The sequence below is a fragment of the Penicillium diatomitis genome (genome assembly GCF_028827545.1).
Source record: "Penicillium diatomitis strain IBT 30728 chromosome Unknown utg000002l_segment0_segment0, whole genome shotgun sequence".
Lineage (NCBI taxonomy): Eukaryota > Fungi > Ascomycota > Eurotiomycetes > Eurotiales > Aspergillaceae > Penicillium > Penicillium diatomitis.
In genome coordinates, this window is record NW_026623174.1 from 2069471 (window position 1) to 2094621 (window position 25151).

The window sequence follows — 25151 nt, forward strand, 5'->3', positions numbered from 1 at the left end:
CCAATTTCATCTTTCTCGTGGGTAGCAATCGGACCTGCCTCTCTCGCACGGCAAGCTCTCGGCAAGGAGAGGATGATGGCTTCAGCTGGACATCTGCACTCTGCCGTCTCGCCAGCGCCGCCGAGTGGAGGTTTGTTTGTCCTTGTCTTTGTGGCTCAGCAGCGCCCGTGGCTTGAGCAGGGCTCGCGCCTTCTGTGCAGACAGGCAGGATCTGATTGCTGAGATGTCTTGGTCCCGGGGATTAATGGATTATGACTATTGATTGTTTGAAAAAAATTGAATTTACTTGCACTTTTGACTTTCTCGGTCCACCTCTCCGCATCATTCTTCTGAGACATCGTCGGGGGTCTTTTCGCAGCACGGAATTAAAGAGCGCTAGTATCGCTCTTCACTACCAAGTTGCCAAGTGATTGTTTGGATCCCCGACCCGATTCAGAGCTCAATTGGGTTACCATGCTTAACGTGTCCTCGTCAGTGGTGTGCTGTATGAATTGAGGACCAGGAAGCAAATGTACATTGCATTTCCAGCTCCTCGAATCGCGCTGGCTGCGACGACCACCATTGGATCAAGTCGAGGGATCAGATCAGACCAAGACTGCTTGTACGACGACCTCTGTTCGAGAATTCTTCCAATGACTGCTCCGATGCAGACATGTTCGTTGAATCATGACTTGTCCGGACATACATACGTAGATCATATCAATTCGCAATCCAGTAGAATGTGAGATTGGAAATTGTACAATTCCACATCGACTTGATCTTTCTTTTTCTCCCTCTGCTCTGTCGGACCACCCGATCGTGCATATTCCCTGCTCTTGTTGTCCCCCACATATTTCCCTGCACGCATTACAGGACGGTACTGATCTTTTGGAGGGTTGATTTGCCTCGACTCAGTTGGCTGATAGGCTCGTGGATCTTTACCGTGTCACTGAGGGACGCTTGATCTTCGACTCCATTCGGGGTTATGCAGAGCTGCAGACTCGTTGGAAGTAGTCAGTCGTACCTACTACCTACGACCAGTACCACTACCTACGACCAGTACCACTACCTACGACCAGTACCACTACCTAACGTACCGAGGTAGTGTCTCCTACCAGGTACCTAACCTGCAGTCCTACAATCCTACCTACATAGATCCAGGTACGGTGGAGGAAGGGTACTGAATGGAAATGCTTACTAGGGTCCCACGAGTCTGTCTAGACGGATGCGAAAAGGTGTGAGCCTTGCAGAGCCCGCCCACCGCATCTGAGCCCAGGACACGGACAGTGCTATCGAGTCTTGTCGGCGGAAGAGTTGTCATGATTTTCGGAATCCGAACAGGTTATTTACTTCCAATCTACTTCATCCTTGCCCTTGCCGAGGCACGCTCCCCACTGCCGAGCACGGCTGGCAACTGGGCTTTGAACTGGAGGTCTGATTCATTTGAGGATTAGCTTATTTCCCTTTTGAACGACGATTGTATAGATTTAGAAAGGGGGTTCAATGGAAAACTGTCCCATGACACAGTGACGGAATGAGAGCAGTCAGCTTTTCTACGAGAAGGTGGAACTGTTACTGGGCTGCGTCAACTCGGATGTTGATACTTTGAACGTTGAATGGACTAATCGCTATCCCCTTTGTTCGATGCTCGATGAATTGAACTTCGATTGGATCTTGTGTAACCGCGGCTGAGTAGGGGACTACCTAAGGTATAGGAACGTTGGACGAATGGTTCGGGAAGAACATGGGAGGACTCGCCTGAAATGATGCCTTTGACGATCAGACTATACAGGTACAATTTGGAGGACTTATATCAGAAATAGTCGTCAATCGTCTGTGATGAAGAAACAAAAAGGTTGTCTCATGCATTACCCGTTCAGGATCATGGGTACCTACTGCATGCTTCAATCATTCTATCTCACCATCGCTTGAGTCAGTGGTGGAAACATGACCATGTTGCTCCTTACCAACTTGAGTTGTGGTGCCATTGCCATACTTGGTAGTACCGTAGTAGTAATGCTCTATCCAGATTGATTTATCGAGAAAAAAATTTCCGCGCATTCAACAAGCTTTGGAAGTTCGTGGTCGGTGGCTTTGGCTTCCGGCATGATGCAAGTAGAAACTCATGCTAACGCACGGATCACTGACGACTGTACCAGTGGACCAGTCCACCCTCGACAAGATCTCTTTTGGACAAAGGTCCGTTCCGGCGTAGAGGAATCTACACTCCCTCACGGTCTCGGCCCTTTAGCTGAAAGGAGCCCGTTGCCTCGGAGGGCTCTGACTGGCCGCGGCAGCATCGGATTCTCGTTTCTGGGTTGCTTCAGGTCGATTGGGTTCAGCTGGTGATGGACCGCTGATGATCCGCTTTTAACGTGCGGCCCCACGAACTCGGTCGAATAAGGTCCGGTTTCGCCGGGGCCAACGGACGGTCGTGCGATCCAGTTTGACGTCTGCATCGGTCCACAGCCGCCAGAAGGGAGACCAGATCCAGTCTGTTCTCGAGGAGACAAATGGATGGACCCTTGGGCGAATGATCGCGCATCAAGTGTTCCTGCATAGAGGGTTCCTGGGAATCATCATTGGTTCGAGCGGACTCGTTCGTTCGACCGTAGCGTGGGGATGCTGGAACCATGATGCTTGTCTGGGTTCTTGGCCTGGTCGAACAGGCTCGCTCGGGAGTGCCTTGATGGACGAGGGGCCCGGACAGATTGGATGCAGATGAGGTTGGATGTGAGCTGGGTGGATGCGTGTGTGGGAAAATCGCCCAAAAAAAGAACAAAAAAAAATAAATTCAAAGGAGGTTATTGTCTGCGTAAGGCCGTTTCTTCAATATGCTAGGTTTCTTTGGGTGTGTTTTCGTGGTTTTGTTTATATGGTTTTTCATGAATCTCCATCGCTTTGCTATTTAATAAACATCGGTCAATCACCTCTCTCCTGGTCATCGCATCACCAACATCGCCTTCTCTCTTGCTCCCGATAGGGCTTCATACCTGACCAGCCTGGATCTCGCTCAACGATCAGGGTGCTCTTTGAGAAAAAAAAAAGCATTTGACACTGGAGTTCAATTGAGCGAGTCTCCTCGGATCCATTATCAACCCATCAACCGAGCTATCGCATACTTCACCTCATCGACCACTGTCCATACCAACAATGGCAGACGGACGTGAGTGCCCAGATTGGAACCCGATCCCACCTCTCCTCGTATCCATACTGACTCGAAATGCCATGGTGATGGAGATCAGTCAACCAGGCTCGCGCAGTACGAGTAGCCGAACTCATGAACGACTATAGAACCTTGTTGATCCACATTTCTCAACAACAAGCGTCCCCACCCTCCTCCGCCGAGTCTCAAGAACTGGGCTATACCGTGCTGCGAGAATGCCATCAGGCGACGCAACGTCTCTTGGCCGCAAACTATCATCCCAGTCCTGTGGCGGGCAATGGAGATGCAGAGACGGAAAAAGCAGAGCTTCAGAGGTATAGATGACCCTACTGACCTGGACATCTTCGTGGCCGTATATTGGATCTAGCGAGACAGCTTGCACCGATCAGTTGACTAACCGTATGCCTGCTGTGGGGCAAAACATAAAAAACAGAGTCATCATCGACAGCAGCGCGCGTCGGTTCCAAGCACACAAGATCTACCTACGAGCCGCCGCGGCTCAGAGATGGATCATCGCTCGGTCGAACATCCTGCGCGGTCAGGCGCCATCTCCTGCTCTTCAACCGGCATTGAAGGGCATACAGGCTACGCTGCAGAACGAATTGGCTCGCATCACCGATCGATATATCGTCGCTGACCTTCGGGCCGCTGATGTGCGTGCGGGCCATTGGCTGGGTGATGATCCTTCATTGGAGACCATTCTTCGCTATCTTCAGCGTCGCTAGCTGGGAAGAGGGTTGAGACTCTGGTTGGAGACCTGGAGAATTGCCGCCTTCGGTCGAAATCTTTCTGTCGGAAAACAACATATGGCGAATGGGGAGGATGAGATGTTGCGACACGATATCTGTATTATTGCTGTCTCAGTATTTTCTTTTTTTTTTCACTTGTTTTTTCTCGGTGCTTAGGGGAGATGCTGGAAGAGACGGTGGGTTGACTTTCACCGCTGTTGAGACACGTTTCATGGGGATGTGATGATTGAGCGAGAGTAAGGCGCCGGTCGTCCAACTTCGCCCTCATACCAGACGAAAAATTCACCGTGGAGAGTGAAGTCTGAGCGATTCAAGCTTGAAGAAGCCGTGATGTCTTTACGATTTGGAGATGCCAGTGTCTCTGTTCGTTCTTCTTTCTTCTTTCTTCTTTCTTCTTTCTTCTTTCTTCTTTCTTCTTTCTTCTTTCTTCTTTCTTCTTTCTTCTTTCTCCCTTCTTCTTTCTTTCTTTTCCTTCTTTTGGGTTAATTTCCTAATATTGATCGGTGTATTTTGTACATTGATATTTACATTTTATTCTCAGTCATTCCATTCAATGTTGTTTTTCTTTCTTCCCCCCGAGGTCACACCCGTGGATCTATATACCGGCCTGACGGGCTTGAGGAGACGTCATCCAGGATTGGGTATACCGGTGCTGAATCCGAATAAAATGGAAGCTATTCATCTCTGATACTCCTCATAAGGGGCTCATCAAAAAAGAAAGAAACTGTCCTATGTGCTCTGTAGCTAGTGTGTACACCGAACAGCTCTAGACATATGATACTGCAGCGACTGCTCCATCTCACCTCCACATGGTTTTTAGGAAGCAGCAGTTCACACTGACGATTGGGCAACCCGCGTGGACCACCCACCAAACCCTCGGGACCCCCAGGCCAACATGCCAGCTGAGAAGTGGATCCTGCGGCCCAACTCGAGAACCTTACAGCGTTTGTTTCTTTTTTTGTTTTCCGCTCCGAGGTTCGATCGTCATCCCGTGCAGTGTCTTCTCTTCTTCTATCTTGCAGGGTGGATTTTCGATTCGGTTCATTGAATGTCGGAGAGATCCAGATCTGGATCGCTGTACATTGCGTAATGGTTCAGCATTCAGATATCGTCAGAGTCCGGTACTGTCATTGATGTCATCAGATAATCAGATTCAGCGGCGGTCGCTTTCGATCAGCAGTGGTCTGTGTGGCGCAGAGATCCGACCCGCCTGCAATGTTTAGAACATACCGAAAACTCAGAACTCTGCCGCTGTTCAGGTACTGGAGCTGAGATGGGATCTTCCAACATGAGTTTTCATTTGTCGAAGCCTTGGCACATAGGATATCCTTCTCGGGCCTGTCTTTCAGATCGTATGTGGGAAATACACCGTTCCCTTTTGCGAGAAAAAAAAAGTAAGACAGTAAGAATATGCCGGTAGGGCGCATGCCCTTCAGCTACAGATGGCAGCTCGATGCGAAGTGGAGACTTTGATTGGGAGCTCACTGGAATTAGACTCGTAGATTCTTTGGATGTGGAGACTGAGTGCAGCCGAGTTGGTCTGAAATTCTATACAGACTCAACAGTCAAGACTCAACAGAGTCAACACTGATGGGGGGGAACGGTGCGAGACATTTCGCTGCATGTCCCCGATTACGAAGCACGTTGGAGATTAGGTTGTTTGAATCAGTCGAAAGCGCGGGACACGCAATTTTGGGCCTGGAAAGTGATGATGCATGTGGCACGTGATACAGAGAAAAAGGATCGAGTCGAACGTGCGGCTTGACTCGGAACGGAAGACTTGTCCAAAGGTGCTCATTGTATAGACCACACTTCCTTCTCGGGGCATTCCTCACTCTTGACTTCGACCGGGCATCTTGTTCACATTGCCCCGATGGATAGAGTGCACAAGCTCATCATCGAAAAACACGTCTATCCGTTTGTGTGTCTTTTCCCATACCCTTTTTATTCGGCTTTGAACCTCTTAAGTTCACTGGTCCCATTCTGGACCTGTTCAAGTGACCATGAGTCATGGAACGCCCCGAACGCAATCAAGCTTGAATAGGGTGCACCTTCTGCCCATCAACATCCGGTGCAAGTGTCGAGGAATGCTACCCTTACTCGTGACCCCCCTCCCCTCTCTCTCTCCTCTCTCCGATTTATGTGCCGAGCCCGACAACGTGAAGGGCATGGCAGAATTGGCTGGATCCATATCGCTCGGTACGCGGTAGTCTCTCAGATGATCGGATCGCAGATGACTGAAGCAGACCTGGACCAATCCCAATGACAGCTGAGTCGCGAGCGATGCAGGAGATCTGCCAAGGGCGTGACTTGATTCCTTCCTCAGGTTACACCGCGATCCGGCGCAGGTGGGATTGTCACGCTGCACCGGGGACACGGAGAGGTAGAGAGAGAAGAGAGAGAGAGAGAGAGAGGGATTGACGGAATGGGTTTCGGGTATGCATCTACAATCAAGCTATAAGAGCCAAGGCCCAAGGCCAGCGAGTGAGATTTCTGCACTCTGCAATGATAGACCGTCAGTTGGCTCGGGGCATATCAACACAATCCTCCGTTGCAGGAACTTGCCTGATTCCTAAAATAGCGACACCGTGAGAGATCCACAGTCTTTGCGGTGGTCAGCCACTCACATCAGCCACGTTTGGCTCAGCCACTGTATCCCCACAGCTTTGCACTGGCCAATGACGTCGAAAGTGGGCGTCGTGATTGTTGACAGTTGACAGTGACAGGTACCAAGTCCCCCTCATTGTTAGGCTGCGACATTAGGTACCCCCCTCTCCTCGTGACATTGAGAGGTGTTCCTTCCTCACGAAAGACTGAGAAATCGATATCTTCTTCACCACAGCCCCAACAATTTTCAGACTCTGCTGTCCAAGGCGAACCCAATTGAATTTTACCGTGCCACCCTGCGGACGCTTCAACTCATATTTATCTTTGCCGCCCGCAAATCATTCTTATCCTTGCTAAGCGTGTAACCCATCCGAACTTCCTCACCCAAACCGTCCATCCTTCCGAGGCAAACATGTCGGCCGGATTGAAGACTATCGCTTACTTTGTCAACTGGGTATGGACTACCATCTCCAAGATATTCAATTATCCCTGGGGTGTCCTTACCATGGACCTGTGACGCCGGTTGCAACCGTATCACAATATTCTCTTATCTTTCAGGAACCTTCAAACCCACGGATGGCTGACTGTGGCTGACTCTTTTGTGGTGGTTGACCCCCGATAGGCAATCTATGGGCGCAACTACAACCCGCAAGATCTACCCGCTGAGAAATTGACACACGTGCTATACTCCTTTGCAAATGTTCACCCAGAGACTGGAGAGGTGTTCGTACTTCCTTGTTCCAATATCCCCCCTCCCTGTCGTGGACTTTCACAATTGACATTGGCGTCTTCCTCTCAGCTATTTGACCGATACTTGGTCCGATATTGAGAAGCACTATGAGGGTGACTCGTGGAACGACACCGGCACCAATGTCTACGGTTGTATCAAGCAGCTCTTCCTGTTGAAAAAGAAGCATCGCCAGCTGAAAGTGCTGCTGTCCATCGGTGGCTGGACTTATTCGGCCAATTTCGCCGTCCCAGCCAGCACCCCGGCTGGCCGCGCCAGGTTTGCCGAATCTGCCACTCGTTTGGTTCTCGACCTCGGTCTGGATGGTGAGTGATTGGAAGGCCCAGACCAATGATAAGCCGAGACAAGACTAACATGATGCACGATCCAAAGGCCTCGACATTGACTGGGAGTATCCTCAAGGTATGATATTCTGCCGAGCGAAAACATAAACGTGCTCACCTTCGGGCGAGCATATACAGCAACTGACAGAGTCCACAGACGCATCCCAAGCAACCAATCTGGTCGAGCTGTTGCAAGCGTGTCGCCAGGTAAGCAGTTGTGCAGTTGTTTTGGGATTGTTACATGATCTGATTGTGGTCCGGTGCTCCTTTGGCTAACTCGTTCCACCTCAGCGTTTGGATGCCGCTGCAGGTTCCCATCGCAAGTTCTATCTGTCCATCGCGTGCCCTGCAGGTCCCAGTAACTTCGAAAAGCTGAAGCTACATGACATGAACCCGCTGTTGGACTTTTACAACCTGATGGCGTACGACTATGCGGGCAGCTGGGACCGAGTCGCTGGTCACCAATGCAATATATACCCGTCAAAGTCGAACCCGGCCTCGACGCCCTTCTCCACCATAGCCGCGTTGGAGTACTACATGAACGTGGGCGGTGTGCCCGCTCAAAAGCTGATCATGGGTATGCCGCTCTATGGACGTGCTTTCGAGAATACGAACGGCCCTGGTCAGCCCTATAGCGGTGTGGGACCTGGCAGCTGGGAGAACGGAGTCTGGGACTACAAGGCTCTGCCACGTCCGGGCGCCGAGGAGCATTTGGACACCGAAGCAGATGCGTCCTGGAGTTACGACCCTAAATCGCGGACTATGGTCTCCTACGATACCGTGGAAATGTGCCAGAGAAAAGCGGCTTTTGTCCGATATCGACAACTGGGCGGAGGCATGTGGTGGGAAAGCAGCGGAGACAAGGGTGGCAAGGAGGCCGATCCGGGCCAAGGCAGTCTGATCGGTACCTTTGTCAACGGGATTGGCGGAACGAGTGTTCTCGACGGGATTGAGAACGCTCTGGAGTATCCGGAGAGCAAGTACGACAATCTGCGGGCTGGATTCCCGGGTCAGTAGAGCAGCCATTGAGGGTGGTAGTTAGGTTTTTCAAATTGCACAGAAACCGTGATGATTCCTATGGCCAATACCAACCAACCTTAAGGATGCAGATTTGACCACACTCTGGTTCTACAGACACTGGAGTACGGTAGTAGGAAAAAAGAGGATGTCAAGAGACTCTTCGCTGACTTCAAGCGGGTCTGTAACCTTTTGACAATCGTCGCTGGAAGGGCTTTCTACTCGATACTGTCATTCGCTTTGACCTTGTCTACAGAAGTTTGGAGAGGCAGTTTTGTTTGAATATTGTTTTTATTCACAGCAGTCAAGGTCCTGTAATAGGTGCCTCATCAACCGTTCCATCTATCGTGACATCTCTGTAAATCATATCAAAGACAAATTGACCATATGCCATGATCCGACTACAGAAACCCCTCGATCAGACAAGCCCAATTTACTTGGACTCGTCGAAGACGTAGGTGAGGTGGCACTTGCCGCAGTACTGGCGGTTGTGCATGGCAGCCATGAAGACACCGGCACCACACTGGAGAGGAGAAAAAAACGTTAGTGAAAATGTTACAAGGCTCTCTATCACCTCGAAATTGAGGGAGGGGGAAAATGTGCATACCTCGGGGGCGGGGCACTCGCGGCGCAGACGCTCGATCTTGCCATCACCGTCGACCTTGTAGTACTTGAGGATGGCGAGCTTGGTCTTCTTGTGCTTGTGCTTGATCTTCTTGGGGGTGGTGTAGACCTTCTTCTTGCGCTTCTTACCACCACCACGCAGGCGGAGCACGAGGTGCAGGGTGGACTCCTTCTGGATGTTGTAGTCCGAAAGAGTACGGCCGTCCTCGAGCTGCTTGCCAGCGAAGATCAGACGCTGCTGGTCTGGGGGAATACCCTCCTTGTCTGTGGAGCGAGATTGATGTCAGTCTTTGATGATCCCAAGTCGTGAGATGAGTCTCCCGATGGAGCAGATCTTACCCTGAATCTTGGACTTGACATTGTCGATAGTGTCGGATGACTCCACCTCAAGGGTGATAGTCTTACCCGTGAGGGTCTTGACGAAGATTTGCATCTTGATGAAGGCCTGAAAGCGGCATGTTAGCAGACCGATTTGGTATTGTGTGCCAGCGTTGGCAGTCGTGAAAATAGGCAGATCATGATCGCAAAGTATCTGCGATCACATTCTGCCATGCTTCACGATGCCGATTGACGCTTCCTGGGATGCCGCAACGTACCTCGACAAGTTGTCTTCCTTAACCTTGCAAGAAGGGAAAAAATTCCAGCGTGGGTGGGACTAATTTGAAGGTTGAAATCGTTGTGTGATCACGTGCCGTGGCGGGAGGGCTCCATGCGGACTAGCGTCCTATGTATGGAAGAATGGATTGACCGCCACCCGGGAGGAGCGGGGAATCATGTGATCTCTAGATCGTTGGTGCCTTGGGGCCTCATCCGATCAGTGGTGGCCTTAGTGCCTTACCACTGGACTAAATCTGCTACCGCCTGAGGCAGACATGACATCGTCCCGCATCCCAGCAACCAGATCTCCACTAGCGCTGACCCATCAGGCCGCAAAAGCTAAAAACTGCAGCGGAGTCGCACTCGGGCTGTGCTGGACACTGGACAGATGTCGGACCTAGTTCGAGATGCTTTCGCAGGTCAGTCAATATCACCTACGCAGGGATATCTCCATGGAGATCATTCTAGGAACCTGTGCATCCCCTGCTCTATTTTGAGGACACCGAGTCTACTCCTCGCTGTAGCACAGACGGCCCTTGCAGGATAGGTGAGGGAGGGATTCACCTTAGGGCTGAGTCAAGAACCATCGCCGCTCGAAACTCGGGATCGTGGATCTGGGCCTGACGGAGCTCCCGCGATAGTGTCAACCGTTCCAGGTGGACAGCGGTGGGCCCGATCCTGTCGTCACATCATCATGGCCATCATCAGGTTAATTTATCCCACAATCGTCACAATAATCCAGCGGGCGGCTCGTTTCCCAGACTCCCAGCTGAGCGGGTTGCCATGCCAACATGCGGCTTGTTGATGGGAACCGTGGGCATACTCTAGGTACCCGTAGATCGCAAATACGGTTGCAGGGCCCGCTTCAAGGGTTCGGATCTAAACACTTATTGACTTTACTTCCTACCTCTTCTTGTTTGAAGTTCTTCAGCTTCACTTCCAATAAAGAAGAATCAAAACGAGCATAGCTTTTCCTCCATCAAAACACTTCCACGGATCAAGCATCATCTGACCATTTGGCTAGTGGAAGGTTACTGGACCGCAGCGCTGCCAACTTCTAGCGAACGAAGAGAAGAGAACCTCCCGAGGCTCCGTCTGATAGATCGCTGAAGGCTTTCCCAAACTTGAGACTCTAGCGTCACATCTTTTCTCTTTCGCCTTCTTTGTTTTAAATTGTCGCATTCGTTGATTCGTTCACATACTGACACCGTGACAGGGCCGTGATCACCGAGAGGCTGGATAGCCATGATTTCCACCAACTCGACGTCGCTGCGACCCGGTCACCACCGCCGTCAGATCTCGAATCCAGCACCTTTTGAAGCAGCAATTGTTCCGCAACCCATATCCACTGTATCCGCCAGACGAATGCATCGTCGCGGGCAGACCGTGGATTATGGCTCGTACAGTCCACAGGTTTCAATGCCCATGGACCGACGAACTGCTCCCAAGACGGTGCCGGAGCTTCGAGACTACTTTAACGCTAAATCTACAGGTCCTCATCCGGAGGCAAGAAGTGCACAGCAATTCTCTGCCTATGTGCCGCGTTCAGAGCAATCCATGATGTCGCGTGGTCCTTCAATGGCGCACCCAAACTATCAATATCAATCTGCGCCGATGTGGGCCCATGATGAATTGCAAGAATTCTACACAACATCCATGGCCTCGAACTCGCCAGCCACCACCGTGGCCCCGAATCTCTCAAGGTCGGCTAGCGACAGCTCTGAACACATCGCACCATCATCTAGTGCTCTGCACCGCATGCGCCATGAGCGTAACTTCCTATTAATGCAAAGGGAGCAGGCCATGGCACAATCTCGCATGTCACAGTCACTTTCTGATCAGCCAGAGATCGTCTCAGCAAAGATGAACCCATATCTTTCTTGTAAGAGAAGTTCCTCGTTTTCCACGCCGATATGGTCGGGAATTTTCAGACTAATTTTTTTGGCGTCCAGACACCTCTCCTCTTACCCCCGAGTCTACCCCAATGAAGGGTTCTTTTGATTTTTCCATGTATAGCAATGATATCACCCCGACCAAGTCCCAAAGTTTCTCTATTTCCCGTACCCCAGTCAGCTCTGAAATGCAAAGAGCCCAGTCCTACCAAGGCGCTTCCTTGGGAAGTCCAGTTCAGTTGAAGCATCACATCCCGTCTCCCGCCGACTCGCCCTCCATCAACTATGCGGAATTAGCCAGCATGCACTCTCCAGGCTCTTGTGGCCTCCCCGACGATAACGACGTCGGTTCCATCCAGGATCATCAACTTCGCGGCGAGTCCGTTGAGTCGTCGCTCATGCCGTCTGGTTCTGACATGGAACCCGAAACCATAGACGATTTCGACCTTGACGCGCGTGTGAAGGCCTCGGTGCGAGAAACAGGCGTCTCAAATGATGAGATCAACAAGTGGATCTCCGGTCCCGATCCAAAAGACGGCAAATGGGTCTGTCTCTGGCATGACTGTGGCAATTGTCGTTTTGGCCGCAAGGAAAACATTCGATCCCATGTCCAGACGCATCTCGATGACCGTCCTTACAAGTGCGATGTGTGTGAGAAGAAGTTTGTCCGTGGCCACGATTTGAAACGCCACTTGAAGACCCATACCGGCAAGAAGCCATTTGCCTGCCGTTGTGGTGCCAGTTTCGCCCGTCAGGATGCTTTGACCCGTCACCGTCAACGCGATATGTGCGTGGGAGGGTACAATGGCCACACGCTCAAGACCACCCGACGAGGTCGCCCGCCCAAGAAGAACCGCCCTGATATGGAATCTCGTCAGACCAAATCCACCCGTACCCGTCTACGTGTCGCCCACAAAGCCGAAAGCATCACCCCCATCAAGATTGAAAGTGAAATCAACCAAGAGTCTCCCGTTTTCGTGTCGCCCAGTTATGAATCGTCTCATAGCCTCTCATCGTTCACGCCGCCCACCTCTCCCGGTGCCAGTCAAAGCCGTGTCCCATCCCCTCTGCCCGCCACAAGTGCCTTTACCACCGAGTTTGAGGACCACATCCTACCACCTATGCCGTCTCCTCAAATAGCGAACCACTTGCGTTATGCTCAATCAACCGCTCCATTCGCCTCAAACGTTGTTGGAATGTCGGCCCCTCACGAGTACTTCTATAACGATCCCTCGTTGTCTTCTCCGCACGATATGTCTTCGCCTCACAGCGGCCCGACACTATCTGAATCATCCATGGGCTCTGAGATTGATTTCTTCATGACCCAAGATCCATCGGAGCAAGTGCAGGAAGAGTTTGGCGACATCACCACTCAGGCGCTGTCCAGCTTCTCGAACTCATACCCCTACGTCGATTCATCGGATTTCCCCACGTCGTCATTCTACACAGACATGCCCGAGAAGTCTTTCTCGGGCCTGCCCACTCTAGACGACCCTTCCTTTGATCAGATCGACTCGCTCTCAAATGAGTTCTTGGTGGATCCTTGAGCATACCTTCCCCATCCCTTCTTGATGTTTCCTTTCTGCACACACGACTACCTCCAAAAACGTGCAGCCGGGACGATTTCGACGCGGGGATCTTCAACCCCGTTCTTGATTCGAGCACCACTTCGCGTTGACACGATATGAATGATGTACAAACTGACGACGTACAATGACTCTGAAAGCTCTTCTTTTGCTTTCTCTTACATGCCTTACGACTGGACTTCCTTGTGGATCTTTACTGAGCTCAAAGACTGCTCTTTTTTCTTCTGAACACTCGCACTTGAGCGCACATGCCAATCCTTTCTTTGCTGATTCCTCGCCCACGGGTCGAATATTCGAGTCAACTTGACGACTTGGGTGGCGGGTGATATCCATTGCTTGCCGCGTTTTCCCTCCTCATGTTGTTTTCCCTTTTCAAATTCAAGTCTGTTATACATCTTGTTCCTTTTTGGTCTGTTACAAAGTTTGCTCTTCTCTTCTCTCACTGAGCATGGTGTTTTCGCTCTTTTCTTCACAGTGTCTTGCCCACTGCTTTTCGGGATTATTTGAATTGTTGAATTGCTTCCTGCAGTTCCCGCTCTATTCCCCCTTTCTTTCTTAATGAGTCTTGTTACTTTTTCTTTTCTTTTGAATACTATTGCTTGCCGATGCTCCCCTGTTCAAGATGTACTCTGTTCCAAATGGAATATCTGGCTGAGCTTTGTGCAGGCTGATCTTTACCCTGCTAACGCTTTCAATGCGTCGAAAGGGCACGCCCATCTTCTTCTGTAGACTGCTCTCAGCATCTTTACTTCCTCTAACTAGCCGTGTCAGAAGAGTCTTGGTGTAATCTTGTATCAGATAGTTAGTTTCTCGCCTCTTCTTTGTGGAATGATATGGATTGGTCTATAAGGACAATGCACTCTCCAGCTCCTCTCTATGACCATCCATTTCCTTTCATTGTTCGATGTCTTCGCTGAACATAAGCCACTTGGCCTCAACTCTAGAATATGACTTGTTCAAATGCCTGCCGTAAGCCTCTTTCCCCCAACCAAGCCTCCAGTGCCTGCATATCACCTCGATTGGCCCGCTGCCCACCGCGTGCCCCCAGCGAGTCTGTGATCTCCTCCATTCCCAGAAACACACGTTGGATGTTCTGCGTTTCTCGAAATCGCTCACTGACTTTCTTTTGATGACTTGGGATGTCACCCCAAGAATGCGTCTTGATGAAACTCATATAGGCATCAATATCCACCGACAAGCCTTCCAAACAGAGCACACCCGGCTTCCCCGCCAGCACGAACCCTGTTAGACCGTACCCCGGTGCCAGATTGACCATGTCATCTCTCTTTTTCCGCGTCGACAAAGACGGGAAGTAGAACCATACGCGCACAAGAGGACCGCTGGAAGCTTTGGTTGCGTCTGACCCTTCAGCAGACACGGTTTGCGTTTGCTTTGTTTCGAGTAAGCGGGCACCTTCGGCCTGGATATAATCAAATGCTTCCAGCGCATCGCCATTACGGTTTGGGATGCCCGCAGACAAAGCTGCCACTTCTGCTTTGGACATCCAATCGGGCTGCCGAAGTGAATATCTCATTGGTGGAAGCCGGTCCGCGCCTTCAGAACCCTCAGTCTCCGTCCGCAGCGGAAAGGTGACGATGACCTGAATACTTTTGTCTTGTCCCCCAACTGGCAGACGGACCGTCACTGAGAGGTTTGGAGGGATCTGCGCTGGTGCAAGTGCCGAGGTTGGGTCCAGAAACCACTCGCGCAGTCTGTCAATCCATTCAGCCGAGGATTCGGAAATCTCGACCTCGCCCGACGAGGGATACATGGCTGCGATGAGATCGATCGTGTCCAAATGGGCTTCGATCACTTCGACTGGTAGTATCGTCGAGTTCATGGTGTCTGAGATTCTGCTAGTGGTCTTCTTCGGCAGACCATCTAGTTGAGTTTCAAAGATTCAGGGAGACTGGAGTGTATGGGTTGGCTCTGGAGAGTCGACATCCCCACTTCAACCCGCCGCGCGTGTGAATCGTACAATTTGCCAGTTGACACCTCGTCGCAGATCAGAATGGCCATGGTAGAGTATATATTTCTGGTGGATGGCCTTGCGAGCACAAAGCGTCAATTGTGAAGGATATAATCGCTTTTGTGTCTCTCACTGCCGTCAGATGTCGCACTCGTCAATAGAAGAGTCCACGTCCACTGGCCAGGGATTGTGCTTCCTTTGACCGGGTACACTGCCCGGGATCTACTTTCCCTCCAGATTGTATCCGTCCAAGGTCAATTCTGGACATGGACCTCCGAGCTCAAAACGGCAATCATCTCATCTCTTTAGCCTGAATGAAAAGCAAATCACACATCGTCACCATCCCGTTGCCCAAACGAGCAAGTTCGTCGACTGATAAAGCGGATCGTCTTCGTGTTGACAGATGCCGTGAATCTTGTTTGCTAATGAGGTTCCCCCGCACAAGGACTCATCCCGGTTTTGAGGTGACATAAAGGGACCCCGCTTAAAGATTCATGTAAACAGAGACAGGTCATCATCCTTATTCCCTTTCTCATAGAAGCTCTCTTCATCTGAACGAACACACGCTTCCTGCATTTCAAAATGACTATCGGCGTAGCACTGATCGGTGGAGGCATCTGGGCAAGAGAAGAGCACCTGGTAGGCAAAAGAGAGCTCACCTGCACTTCGAAGAGCACCGTTGACTCATTCTCGCAATGTTTCCTTACAGCCGGCCATTCTCGCATCCGAGCATCTGACTCTCAGGGCAATTTATTCACGGTCGCGCAAGTCAGCGGAGGAAACAGCCAAAGCATTGGGGAAACAGATCGATCTATATGCCGAAGACTTGGAGCAAGGCTACGATGTGGTACTCAAGCGCGACGATATCGACGCAGTGATTATCGCGTGAGTTGAAGCCTATGCGAAACACCTTCGTGTGGATCTTGATTTTGACGTCTCACTCATACTTTGTCTCCAGACTTCCCATCGCTTCCCAGGCCTTGTATATCCGTGCTGCTCTCACTGCGGGAAAGCATGTTCTTTCCGAGAAGCCCGTGGCGGAGAACGTCGGCGAGGCCAAAGAATTGATCAAATGGTACGAGGATGAGATCAAGCCCAAGGGTAAAGCGACCTGGGGTGTTGGCGAAAATTTTCGATATCTTGATACCTTTCGACTTGCGAGAGAGAAAGTCAAGGAATTGGGCAAGATCAATAGTTTCCTGGTGAGACTGTACGCCAATATCCAGACCGATACGAACTTTTACAGTGAGATCTCCTTTCTCAAGCAAACCAAAGTGCTAGTGGAAACGGCACGATAAGATCAGACTTTTGAACAGAAGAACTGACGTGTGTTTTTCTTCCCTACGACCAGATACCGACTGGAGAAAGGTTCCCACCCATCAAGGTGGCTTCATCTTGGATGGAGGTGTACACTTCACAGCTGGATTGCGCTACCTGCTGGGCAACAATGTCCACATCACTCAATTATGCGCCTTCACGACCCTGATCAAGGACTACCTTCCTCCTGTCGACACGGTCAATGCCATTCTCAAGGCCAACACCGGTGCTCAAGGAACCTTCCAAGTATCCATGGGAAGCCACGGTCCAGCATCCGAGTGGACCGTGGCTTGTGAGAAGGGAAGCGTGACCGTCCACGATGCCAGTGTCACTGTGAGAGCCGCCGATGGCCAGGAGCACGTTGAAAAGGTCGAGAATGAGAAAAGTGGCGTTCCCCCCGAAGTGAGATTGTGGGCAAAGGCTCTGGCGGCGGGCAAAGTGAACCCTGAGCAGAGTCCCAGCCAGGCTTTGGCTGATCTAGAGTTGGTGAGTTGTGCGTGTCTTGGGGCAAAATCTACCAGCCTTTGATCCTGATGAGCTGACCGTTTGCGTGTGAATTCCTTTTCTTTGCAGATTGAATTAATGCTTCGTTCCGGAGAAAATAATGGGCAAAGTCAGAGTAGTCAATGGCAGCAATCAGCCGATATCTAAATGAGCATCGAGCTCAAAGAAGAGGAAGCTTTGCCTAAGCGGACACGTCATGTTGTCGCTTCGAGGGTGAAGAGGTAGTACTCGGAGGAGGCACTCTCCTTGGCGGATCCAGTTCTCTTCCGATTTGGTGGTCACTTAGGAGAGAACGGGAGACCGGAGCTACGCAGTATTTCCTCTGGGGGTACCAATATATGTCTCAAAATCATTCTATCTTCATTGTAATGCGGCTGAAAGATCAGATAGCTTGAGCAGTTGAAGATGCCATGCCATATCAAAATGATCCCTTTGGTGACCATTCCAGCTCAAGTTCTAACAGATGCTCCGCCTGAGAAGCGTAGATGATGCTCTGGACGTGACCCTTGGGCGCTTTGTCCGCGTAAAAGGTGGTGTTTCCCGCGTAACTGACCTTGCCCTCGGTAATCTAAAAACAGGGATACGTTAGTCTCCTTATTAGGCATCTGATCGGCGCTGATCTGACGAACCGTAAACTCGCTGGGCTTGTTGACATGGCTGTGGCATCTGAGTGCGTCATCCTCGAATGCGCAGAAGCCTTTGCTGGACTTCAGGGTGAAAGTGTTGTCTTCCAAAACATGAGTTAGAATACCCGAGCACACCGCAACCAAAAGTGGTCCTGTTACGAACCTGTCACTTTCTGCGTTCTAAATGTAGCACAGGTCCCTGATGTGAACCAGGTTCCATAGCTGATGATACAACCCCGCCTATGACCAAGACTCGATACCATCAGGTTGCCTCTCTGTGTCTTAGGGTGACCCGTGTGTGTTGGCTCGGACCCGCGACTGGTTGTCTTTGTTGGCTCAGGAGTCGATCGCTTGGGTGGATAGCGAATGCCGCTCTTTGGGCAGTTGGATTTTTGACCGTCTAATTAAAGTTAGCATCCGATTGTGATAGAAGACCAGAAGTTTTGAAAGAGTCAGACCTGGAGGAGCGGGAACAAATCTTCCAGTTTGCAGGCTCCCAGCTATATTGAAGTGATACCAGATCTCGCTAAGAGCTCCCTGACGGCAGTGTACTGTGACAGGAGCACCGTGGCCACTCTCAAGTGCGCTCTCGATGTCCGTGAGAGCGTATCTTTGAGTATGAGACGGTAGAATCCCGTTCGCCGCCAGGAACTATTCAATTTTTAGCGCATCGATCACCAGATCCATTACGAAGACCACGAACCTCATATGAGGGAACCTGCTTGAAAATCTCGACCGACTTGTCGAAATAATCAACCACGTCTTGCTGAGGTTGGTAGTCCTCATAGCACCGCGTCTCTAGAGTGCTGACACAAGTTCCATGCTTCTCCCATTCATGTTGCCACAAGTGAGAGTCATCGCCTTTGTAGTCTTTCCAAAACTCGGTCATGTATTGGAGCAAATCGGCTCGACCGGCGTCGACTAAGATCAGCGAAATATTGCTATACCGTCTCTTCGGATCACAGAATTGGTCGAATCCTCCGTTGCAGTGGTCGGGCCTGTTGGTTGTTACTTGTGAACCGATAAGACCCTATATGTTTAGGTAGAAGGCGGACCATTGACTCACCATAATCCGTGTATTGTCCAAGAATCATCAGGCCCTACCGCTGGATCTGCATCCCAAAACTGGGTTTGAAGCATTTGACCCCCCGGATAATTGAAGCAGCATGTGTCCTGGCCATGATACTGTATTTGACAGCTGATTTCTCCAGAAGAGCATGACCGTGACACGCCTGGGGCTGTTGATTGCTTATCGTCCGCGGTCGACGATAACCACCAAGTACTCAGCGCCTTCAGGATCTTTTGGGGTCCCAGATTGCCTCCAGTCTGTGGCTGTAAGTAACCCATGATGAATGATGACGAGAGATATTCACGGGGACTGGTGCTTTATTCTTGAAAGACGTGTAAGTGGTAGCTCATCTGATTTATGAAAGGGAAAGTCGAGTGCAGTCGTCGACTCCAGGAGCTCTTATCGCCGGGGGCATGTGAGGTGCCAAGCTTCGATGACTAAGGCGATCACCAGCCCCCGGCCGCGTGATCTGATCACGACCCCGTGTGGGAGCTCCGCAGTGGAGACAGCAAGCTCAAGGTGATTAGGTAGGAAAGGGAGGGGGGTATCTCAATTTTGTCTGCTAAATGCGCTAAACCATCCATAACGACTCCGAAGGTGAGTTCGGTATTCAAGTCATGATCCTTCAGACTCCGGTTGCCGCTTGTGCAGAACCTCTTCCTGCCCATGCTTCCTCTCCTTCCACAATCGCAAAACCTCAAAGCCAACCTCGACAGCAATCAAGAGTATAATGATCCACTCCAATCGCAGTCCATGCGTCTCACTGAGACGCTCACGAAGCACGCTTGCAATTTCCTGGGCGTAGTCCATCTTTTCATTTAGAAGCTTGATTCGAATTCCCACATCCAGAGCCCGACCGACTTGCTCATAGTATCCTTCTAGACCAAGGTCATGCCGACTATCCCAGAAGAGGTCTGGAAGAGAGTCTGTCAATTCCGAATAAAGATTGAGCTGCGCGCGAACGCTGAGTAGCTGCCCGGTTTTGCGCAGAATGAAGTCTCGCGTATATGGAAGACGCGAGCCCTTGGAAAGCAGAGTTGGAATACTTCGCGTGGATTCAAAATAATTTGACAGCAGGCTTTCGAGAACAGCAAGCTTGGTACTTCGTGCGAGGCCAGACGAAAAGGCAACCTTGGTCAATACCGTGTCGATGGATTGTTGACTTCCACGGAGTGATTGAAGGGCTTGACTACTCGATCGAGTGCCGAGAATGATGGTGTCGCCCTTGATGACACTGTTCTCGCGCGAGGCGTCCTCCACGAATTCGAGGTCTTCCGTCTCCACATTATCCACATGGGCCCCTTCTGCCGCAGGAAGCAGCGTTCTGGTTGCGAGAAAGGATGTGAAACCCTCTGGAAGTGACCATGCTACCACTGTCCCGGATGGAAAGACAAAGACATCTCCAACCTGGTCAGCTGGAAGATCATCCGTAGAAGGATTTCCAACCCGTCGAATTGAATCTATCGGTATCTGAACATGTACCACCTGCGGGTACAACCCCGTACCCAGCGGATCTGGTTCGTAACCCTTGTCCTGAAGGATTTCTCGGACTTGGCGGATGTCGAACTTTTCAGCGACAGCATAGGCAGTGACAACCTGAGAGACCAAGCGAAAATTGTTAGCTTCAATAGAAACTAGTGACCGACGCACAGCAGCGAGGGAACAACAAGTACCCTTGTGTGATCAGGGACGCCATGCTCTTTCAGCTGGGGTTTCGAGATGAATCCATCTTTTGATCGTTGTGCTTCAACTGCGACTCTTCTTAGCGAAGTCGGAACAGCCGGTCCTCTGCTGCTCCGGCGCCGTTGTTTTTGCGCATCCGAACTGTCTGCAGGCCCATCGCTGGGACCGAGCTGTTTTTGCGCCGAGGAAGAAATGGATGAAAATAAGTTTTTTTGGTAGAGAGGGTTGGGAGCTGACGGTGTACGTAGGCTCAAGCTTCGTGGAAGCCGATGTACTGAGTCGACCGCAGCACGCTTGCAAGTCGAAAAGAGAGGATGGCTCGCAAACATGACGATTTCAAAATTAAAGCGTTGGAAACAAACGATGTCATGGCCTGCAGCAGTGCGGGCCGAGGATCTCTCCCGCTTAGTCATGCTAGCTCCACTCTAACCCCAGCTCCCAGCGTGCATGCCGTCCAGGTCCCGCCGCCTTTCTGCTCGTCGTCACTCCGATCTGACCTGAATTGGAGCTTCCAGGCGCCAAGAGCAGTGGCTATGGATGCGCCTGGCAAAACTATGATGCGGAAAGATGCTGAGGAGAGAACTCAAAAGCTCAGCTCTTCTCTAGAACGGAAGCAGTCCTCAAGTGCTGCCTCGCGCACACACCAAGAGGACCCGCATGGCGCAGACCGCGAGAGCGCAGCCAGTGAAGGCCCCGACGCCGAAGAAGACGACGACGGCGGCGACGACGCCGAAGAGGGACATGACAACGAAGACTCTGATGAGGAGGACGAAGAGCCTCGACTCAAGTACACCTACTTAAGCAAGTTGTTAGGGTCTGTCTATCGCAATGGGGATGCGACGAGTACATTCCTCGTTGCCGGAGACAAAATGGTGAGGCACGGTTGTTCCGATATCATATCGTACTTTTGACTGACTGATTTTGACAGATTATTGGAACGCACAATGGTGTTATAGTAAGTGCACATTGCCTGGTGGCTTAGTTGTGTGCATTCTAACCCGTTGCTCGCACAGCATGTTCTTTCTCTACCGCATCTGCAACCTCTTCGAGTCTATCATGCGCATGCAGCCAGTGTGACTTCGATCTCTATATCTCCGTTCCCTCCTCCTCTGCCCAGATTCAAGGTCGACGCAGTTACCAGATCAGTCGTTGAAGACACTCAGCCGCCAACACGGGCATCAACAAGCTCAGGCAGCATCCGCGGGAAGCCAAAGTCGAACCAGCAATCAAACGTACCACCCACGCCTTCAAATTCGATTCACATCGCCTCCTCCTCAATAGACGGCAATGTCTGTATCGCATCCCTGATTGATCCGAAGGACATCCTCAAAAGAAATTTTGGGAGACCTGTTCAAGCTGTCGCGCTGTCTCCCGATTACAAGAATGACAGATCTTTCATTTCCGGAGGTCGTGCAGGGGAGCTCATCCTGACTACCGGCGGTCGTATTGGTGTGAGTGCAAATGCCACAACTATGGGAGGTGCAACTGCGACGGCTTCGAGCTGGCTGGGCTCAATGGGGCTTGCGGCCAGCAATGGCAAGGACACGATTCTTCACAGCGGAGAGGGTACCATCAGTACAATCAGGTGGTCCCTGTCGGGCAGATACGTTACGTGGGTGAATGAAGAAGGCATCAAAATTATGCGATCAAATCTGCATCTTGAGCCTCGCGAATCAGAGTTTGCGTGGAGGCGAATAAGCCACATTGATCGTCCCAGTGGCACAGGATGGGACGAGATGGCCGGTGTTTGGAAAGCTCGCGCGGAATGGATTGATGACTCCGCCTTGGACCAAGACGATCGGCTTGATCCCGGGTTTGAAAATAACGATGAGAGCTCACCACCCACTCTACCCGTCGAGCAACCCGAAAAGCTCGTGGTGGGCTGGGGTGGTACCGTGTGGATCATCGATGTCTTTCCTGACCGGGCGTGTAAATCCTCGAAGGGTCAACGATATGGTTCCGCCGAGGTATCCACGATCCTTCGGACCGATTGCATTATATCTGGTATCTCTCTGTACAGTCCACGTCTCCTCGTGGTGCTTGCACATATTGAGGGGTCAAAAGATGTCTCAGAAGATGCCTCGGTCTCCTCCGGAAGAGGCCACCGGCCGAAGAACCTGGAACCAGAGCTACGGATCATCGACATTGAGACGAAGGAAGAACTCAGCGCAGATACCCTGTCCTTTGGGCGATTTCAAAACCTCACCTCTTCGGATTACCACCTGAGCGTTCTGCCACCCTGGAAGACTGCAGAGGGTCAAATTGTCCAACGCGGTGCGCTGGGAACTATCGGACATGGACTTTTAGACGCCACAATGTACCCTGCCCGTCTCTTCAGCTCAGCCGCCAGTATTCGAAGCACAAATAGCAGCGGAGACAAGTTATCTGCCAGAGCACCACCGTCGTTCATTTCAAAGCAGCTGTCTATTGATGAAACACCGTCGCCGAAGGAAGTGCAAGACATTTCACGGGCCTCGGGGGCGAAGATCTTTGTACATAGCCCCTTTGACTGTGTTGTCTCGATTAAACGCGACTTTGCGGACCGCCTCGCATGGCTCAATGCTCGCGGTCAATATGAGCAAGCATGGAAACTTATTGATCAACACCCCGAGGTGGCTGAGTCGACTCTGGACCTTAGTGATATTGCACCAGGGCTGAGGTCTCAGAGCAGTCTGGGAGAGTTTTTCGACGACGACAGATCATCCGTGATCACCGCTGGCCGAGATAATCTCCATCCTGCTGCTGACCACGAGAAGGCTCGGATTGGAGAACTGTGGATTGAACAGCTCGTAAGCCAGGACAAATGGTTCGAGGCTGCCGAAGTGTGTGGAAAAGCTTTGCGAAGCACCCCTCGTTGGGAGCACTGGGCGTGGCTGTTCATCGAGCGAGAAAGAATGGATGAGATCTTGCCACATCTCCCTATCAATCTACACCCGCCTCTCTCAGCCGAGATCTACGAATCCCTTTTGAACCACTATGTCTCGCATGACTTGGGCCGATTCAGAGACCTGGTTGACTCGTGGCCGTCAGACTTGTTTGATTCAAACAACGTGACTCAACAATTGCGGAATCGCCTGCAATCTCATTCGGTAACCGAGCAGTCTGATGACTGGCAAACTCTCACCGATTGCCTTGCCAAACTTTATTTGATGGGCGGTCGTTATCGTGAGGCTCTGCGGTGCTATATTCGACTTCAGGATGCGGACGCAGCTATGTCACTGATCAAGGAGCATCATCTGGTGGATGCAGTGTCCGATGATATACCCGCTTTTGTTATGATTCGAATCACTAAGCAGCAGATGAAGTCAGCTCCCAAATCCGAACTAGACGAGCTCGCCGCAGAGCCAATCCAGCTCTTAGTCAGGGAGGCCTACACGGGGATTGTGCCCCCTGAGACAGTTGTATCTCAGCTGAAGGCTGCGAATCGCATTCTATTTGTATATTTCTATCTTCGCGTACTCTGGAGGGGCGAAGCATTGCCACACGATACATCAAAGCCTCGCCGGGGCCGAGGGACTCACTCTCGAGATGCAGCCAGCAAGCTGGCCGCGGACGAGGGGAAGGCTTTGATTGACGCACTTGCCGACACCGCCGTGGAGGTATTTGCTGATTATGACCGCTCTCTATTGATGGAGTTCCTTCAAACCAGCATGTCTTACACCTTCGAGTTGGCGACACAGATTTGCGAGCAGCGCCGTTATACCCAAGAACTAATTTATCTCCTATCCAAGATGGGACAAACAAAGCGAGCTCTGAATCTTATCTTGTCTGATCTGAGGGACGTGTCTCAGGCGATATCGTTCGCAAAATCCCAGGACGACCCAGATCTCTGGGAGGATCTACTCGATTACTCGATGGACAAACCCAAGTTCATCCACGGCCTTCTCGTCGAGGCTGGAACGTCGATTGATCCTATCAAACTCGTTCGTCGAATTCCAAGCGGCTTGGAGATCGAGGGTCTCAGGGATGGCTTGACCCGTCTAATTCGTGAACACGATTTGCAAACGAGTATCAGCCAGGGTGCGGCGCGCGTGATGCAAAGTGAAGTCGCTAGGGGCATGGACACCTTGCGCAAGGGTCAAAGGCGAGGAATCAAATTCAACGTGAATGCACATGAATCTGCAAGTGGTGGACCAGGCCACGATGAGACGTCTGGAGCCGGTCACACAAGTCCACGGGCGACTCCCAGCTCAGGACGCTGTGGCGGTTGCAATGCTCCGTTCAAACCGAATGGTCCGTTCTCCCGAGATCAAATTCTCCCCGGAAAATCCCCTTTCATCCTGACCTGCTTATCACATGCTGACATGTTTCCAATTCTCAAGAACGCAAAATTCTAGTAGGCTTCGGCTGCGGACACATCTTCCACCTCTCGCATTTACATTCAGAAGGCTCACTCCTGCAATCAAATACCGACAGCCCGAATCGATCGGCAGACCGAACACCACGGCCGTCGTCGCCTACCGAAGACGTCGCGACGTCCAGTGTCTCTCGCACCGTTGGGCCCAAAGTGACGACGGCCCGTCTTCTGCGTGACAGAATCGGCGACGGTTGTCGAATCTGTGCATTGTCAAGAAAGATCGAGTCTCTAGGCTCTGAAGAGGCTGTCTGATACTCTTTTTTGAAGTGACTCGAAATATATACCCGAATTGTTGCATCTTGACGCGATGACTGCATGATTTTCTCAATTGCATTATC

At 51.2% G+C, this 25151-nt stretch overlaps 9 protein-coding genes across 9 annotated transcripts; 5 read left to right on the forward strand and 4 right to left on the reverse strand.

The window, feature by feature from the left end:
- Positions 1-2317: 2317 nt before the first annotated feature.
- On the reverse strand, positions 2318-2614 carry N7539_001832 (uncharacterized protein; the record flags this gene model as incomplete). The annotated part of the gene is made up of 1 exon (XM_056931435.1): positions 2318-2614. One exon carries the CDS (start codon positions 2612-2614, stop codon positions 2318-2320), a length of 297 nt encoding a protein of 98 aa, XP_056793466.1.
- Positions 2615-3132: 518 nt separating this feature from the next.
- Positions 3133-3870, forward strand: N7539_001833 (uncharacterized protein; the record flags this gene model as incomplete). Its single annotated transcript, XM_056931436.1, has 3 exons — positions 3133-3145; positions 3225-3459; positions 3579-3870. 3 exons carry the CDS (start codon positions 3133-3135, stop codon positions 3868-3870), a joined length of 540 nt encoding a protein of 179 aa, XP_056793467.1.
- A 3043-nt stretch (positions 3871-6913) lies between these two features.
- On the forward strand, positions 6914-8589 carry N7539_001834 (glycoside hydrolase family 18 protein; the record flags this gene model as incomplete). Its single annotated transcript, XM_056931437.1, has 6 exons — positions 6914-6955; positions 7124-7224; positions 7301-7554; positions 7622-7651; positions 7730-7779; positions 7864-8589. 6 exons carry the CDS (start codon positions 6914-6916, stop codon positions 8587-8589), a joined length of 1203 nt encoding a protein of 400 aa, XP_056793468.1.
- A 2466-nt stretch (positions 8590-11055) lies between these two features.
- Positions 11056-13249, forward strand: ace2 (putative C2H2 transcription factor (Swi5); the record flags this gene model as incomplete). The annotated part of the gene is made up of 2 exons (XM_056931438.1): positions 11056-11692; positions 11763-13249. 2 exons carry the CDS (start codon positions 11056-11058, stop codon positions 13247-13249), a joined length of 2124 nt encoding a protein of 707 aa, XP_056793469.1.
- Positions 13250-14228: 979 nt separating this feature from the next.
- Positions 14229-15128, reverse strand: N7539_001836 (DUF1115 domain protein; the record flags this gene model as incomplete). The annotated part of the gene is made up of 1 exon (XM_056931439.1): positions 14229-15128. The coding sequence occupies one exon, from the start codon at positions 15126-15128 to the stop codon at positions 14229-14231; it is 900 nt and encodes a 299-aa protein (XP_056793470.1).
- A 711-nt stretch (positions 15129-15839) lies between these two features.
- Positions 15840-17225, forward strand: N7539_001837 (Gfo/Idh/MocA family protein; the record flags this gene model as incomplete). Its single annotated transcript, XM_056931440.1, has 5 exons — positions 15840-15896; positions 15967-16142; positions 16216-16502; positions 16609-17060; positions 17148-17225. 5 exons carry the CDS (start codon positions 15840-15842, stop codon positions 17223-17225), a joined length of 1050 nt encoding a protein of 349 aa, XP_056793471.1.
- Positions 17226-17496: 271 nt separating this feature from the next.
- On the reverse strand, positions 17497-19051 carry N7539_001838 (T2 family ribonuclease; the record flags this gene model as incomplete). Its single annotated transcript, XM_056931441.1, has 6 exons — positions 17497-17646; positions 17708-17805; positions 17868-18104; positions 18163-18355; positions 18408-18702; positions 18771-19051. The coding sequence occupies 6 exons, from the start codon at positions 19049-19051 to the stop codon at positions 17497-17499; spliced, it is 1254 nt and encodes a 417-aa protein (XP_056793472.1).
- Positions 19052-19388: 337 nt separating this feature from the next.
- On the reverse strand, positions 19389-20785 carry N7539_001839 (RMD1 family protein; the record flags this gene model as incomplete). Its single annotated transcript, XM_056931442.1, has 2 exons — positions 19389-20369; positions 20447-20785. 2 exons carry the CDS (start codon positions 20783-20785, stop codon positions 19389-19391), a joined length of 1320 nt encoding a protein of 439 aa, XP_056793473.1.
- A 204-nt stretch (positions 20786-20989) lies between these two features.
- N7539_001840 (uncharacterized protein) lies at positions 20990-25065 on the forward strand (the record flags this gene model as incomplete). The annotated part of the gene is made up of 4 exons (XM_056931443.1): positions 20990-21328; positions 21385-21411; positions 21470-24689; positions 24779-25065. The coding sequence occupies 4 exons, from the start codon at positions 20990-20992 to the stop codon at positions 25063-25065; spliced, it is 3873 nt and encodes a 1290-aa protein (XP_056793474.1).
- Between the last annotated feature and the right edge of the window lie 86 nt (positions 25066-25151).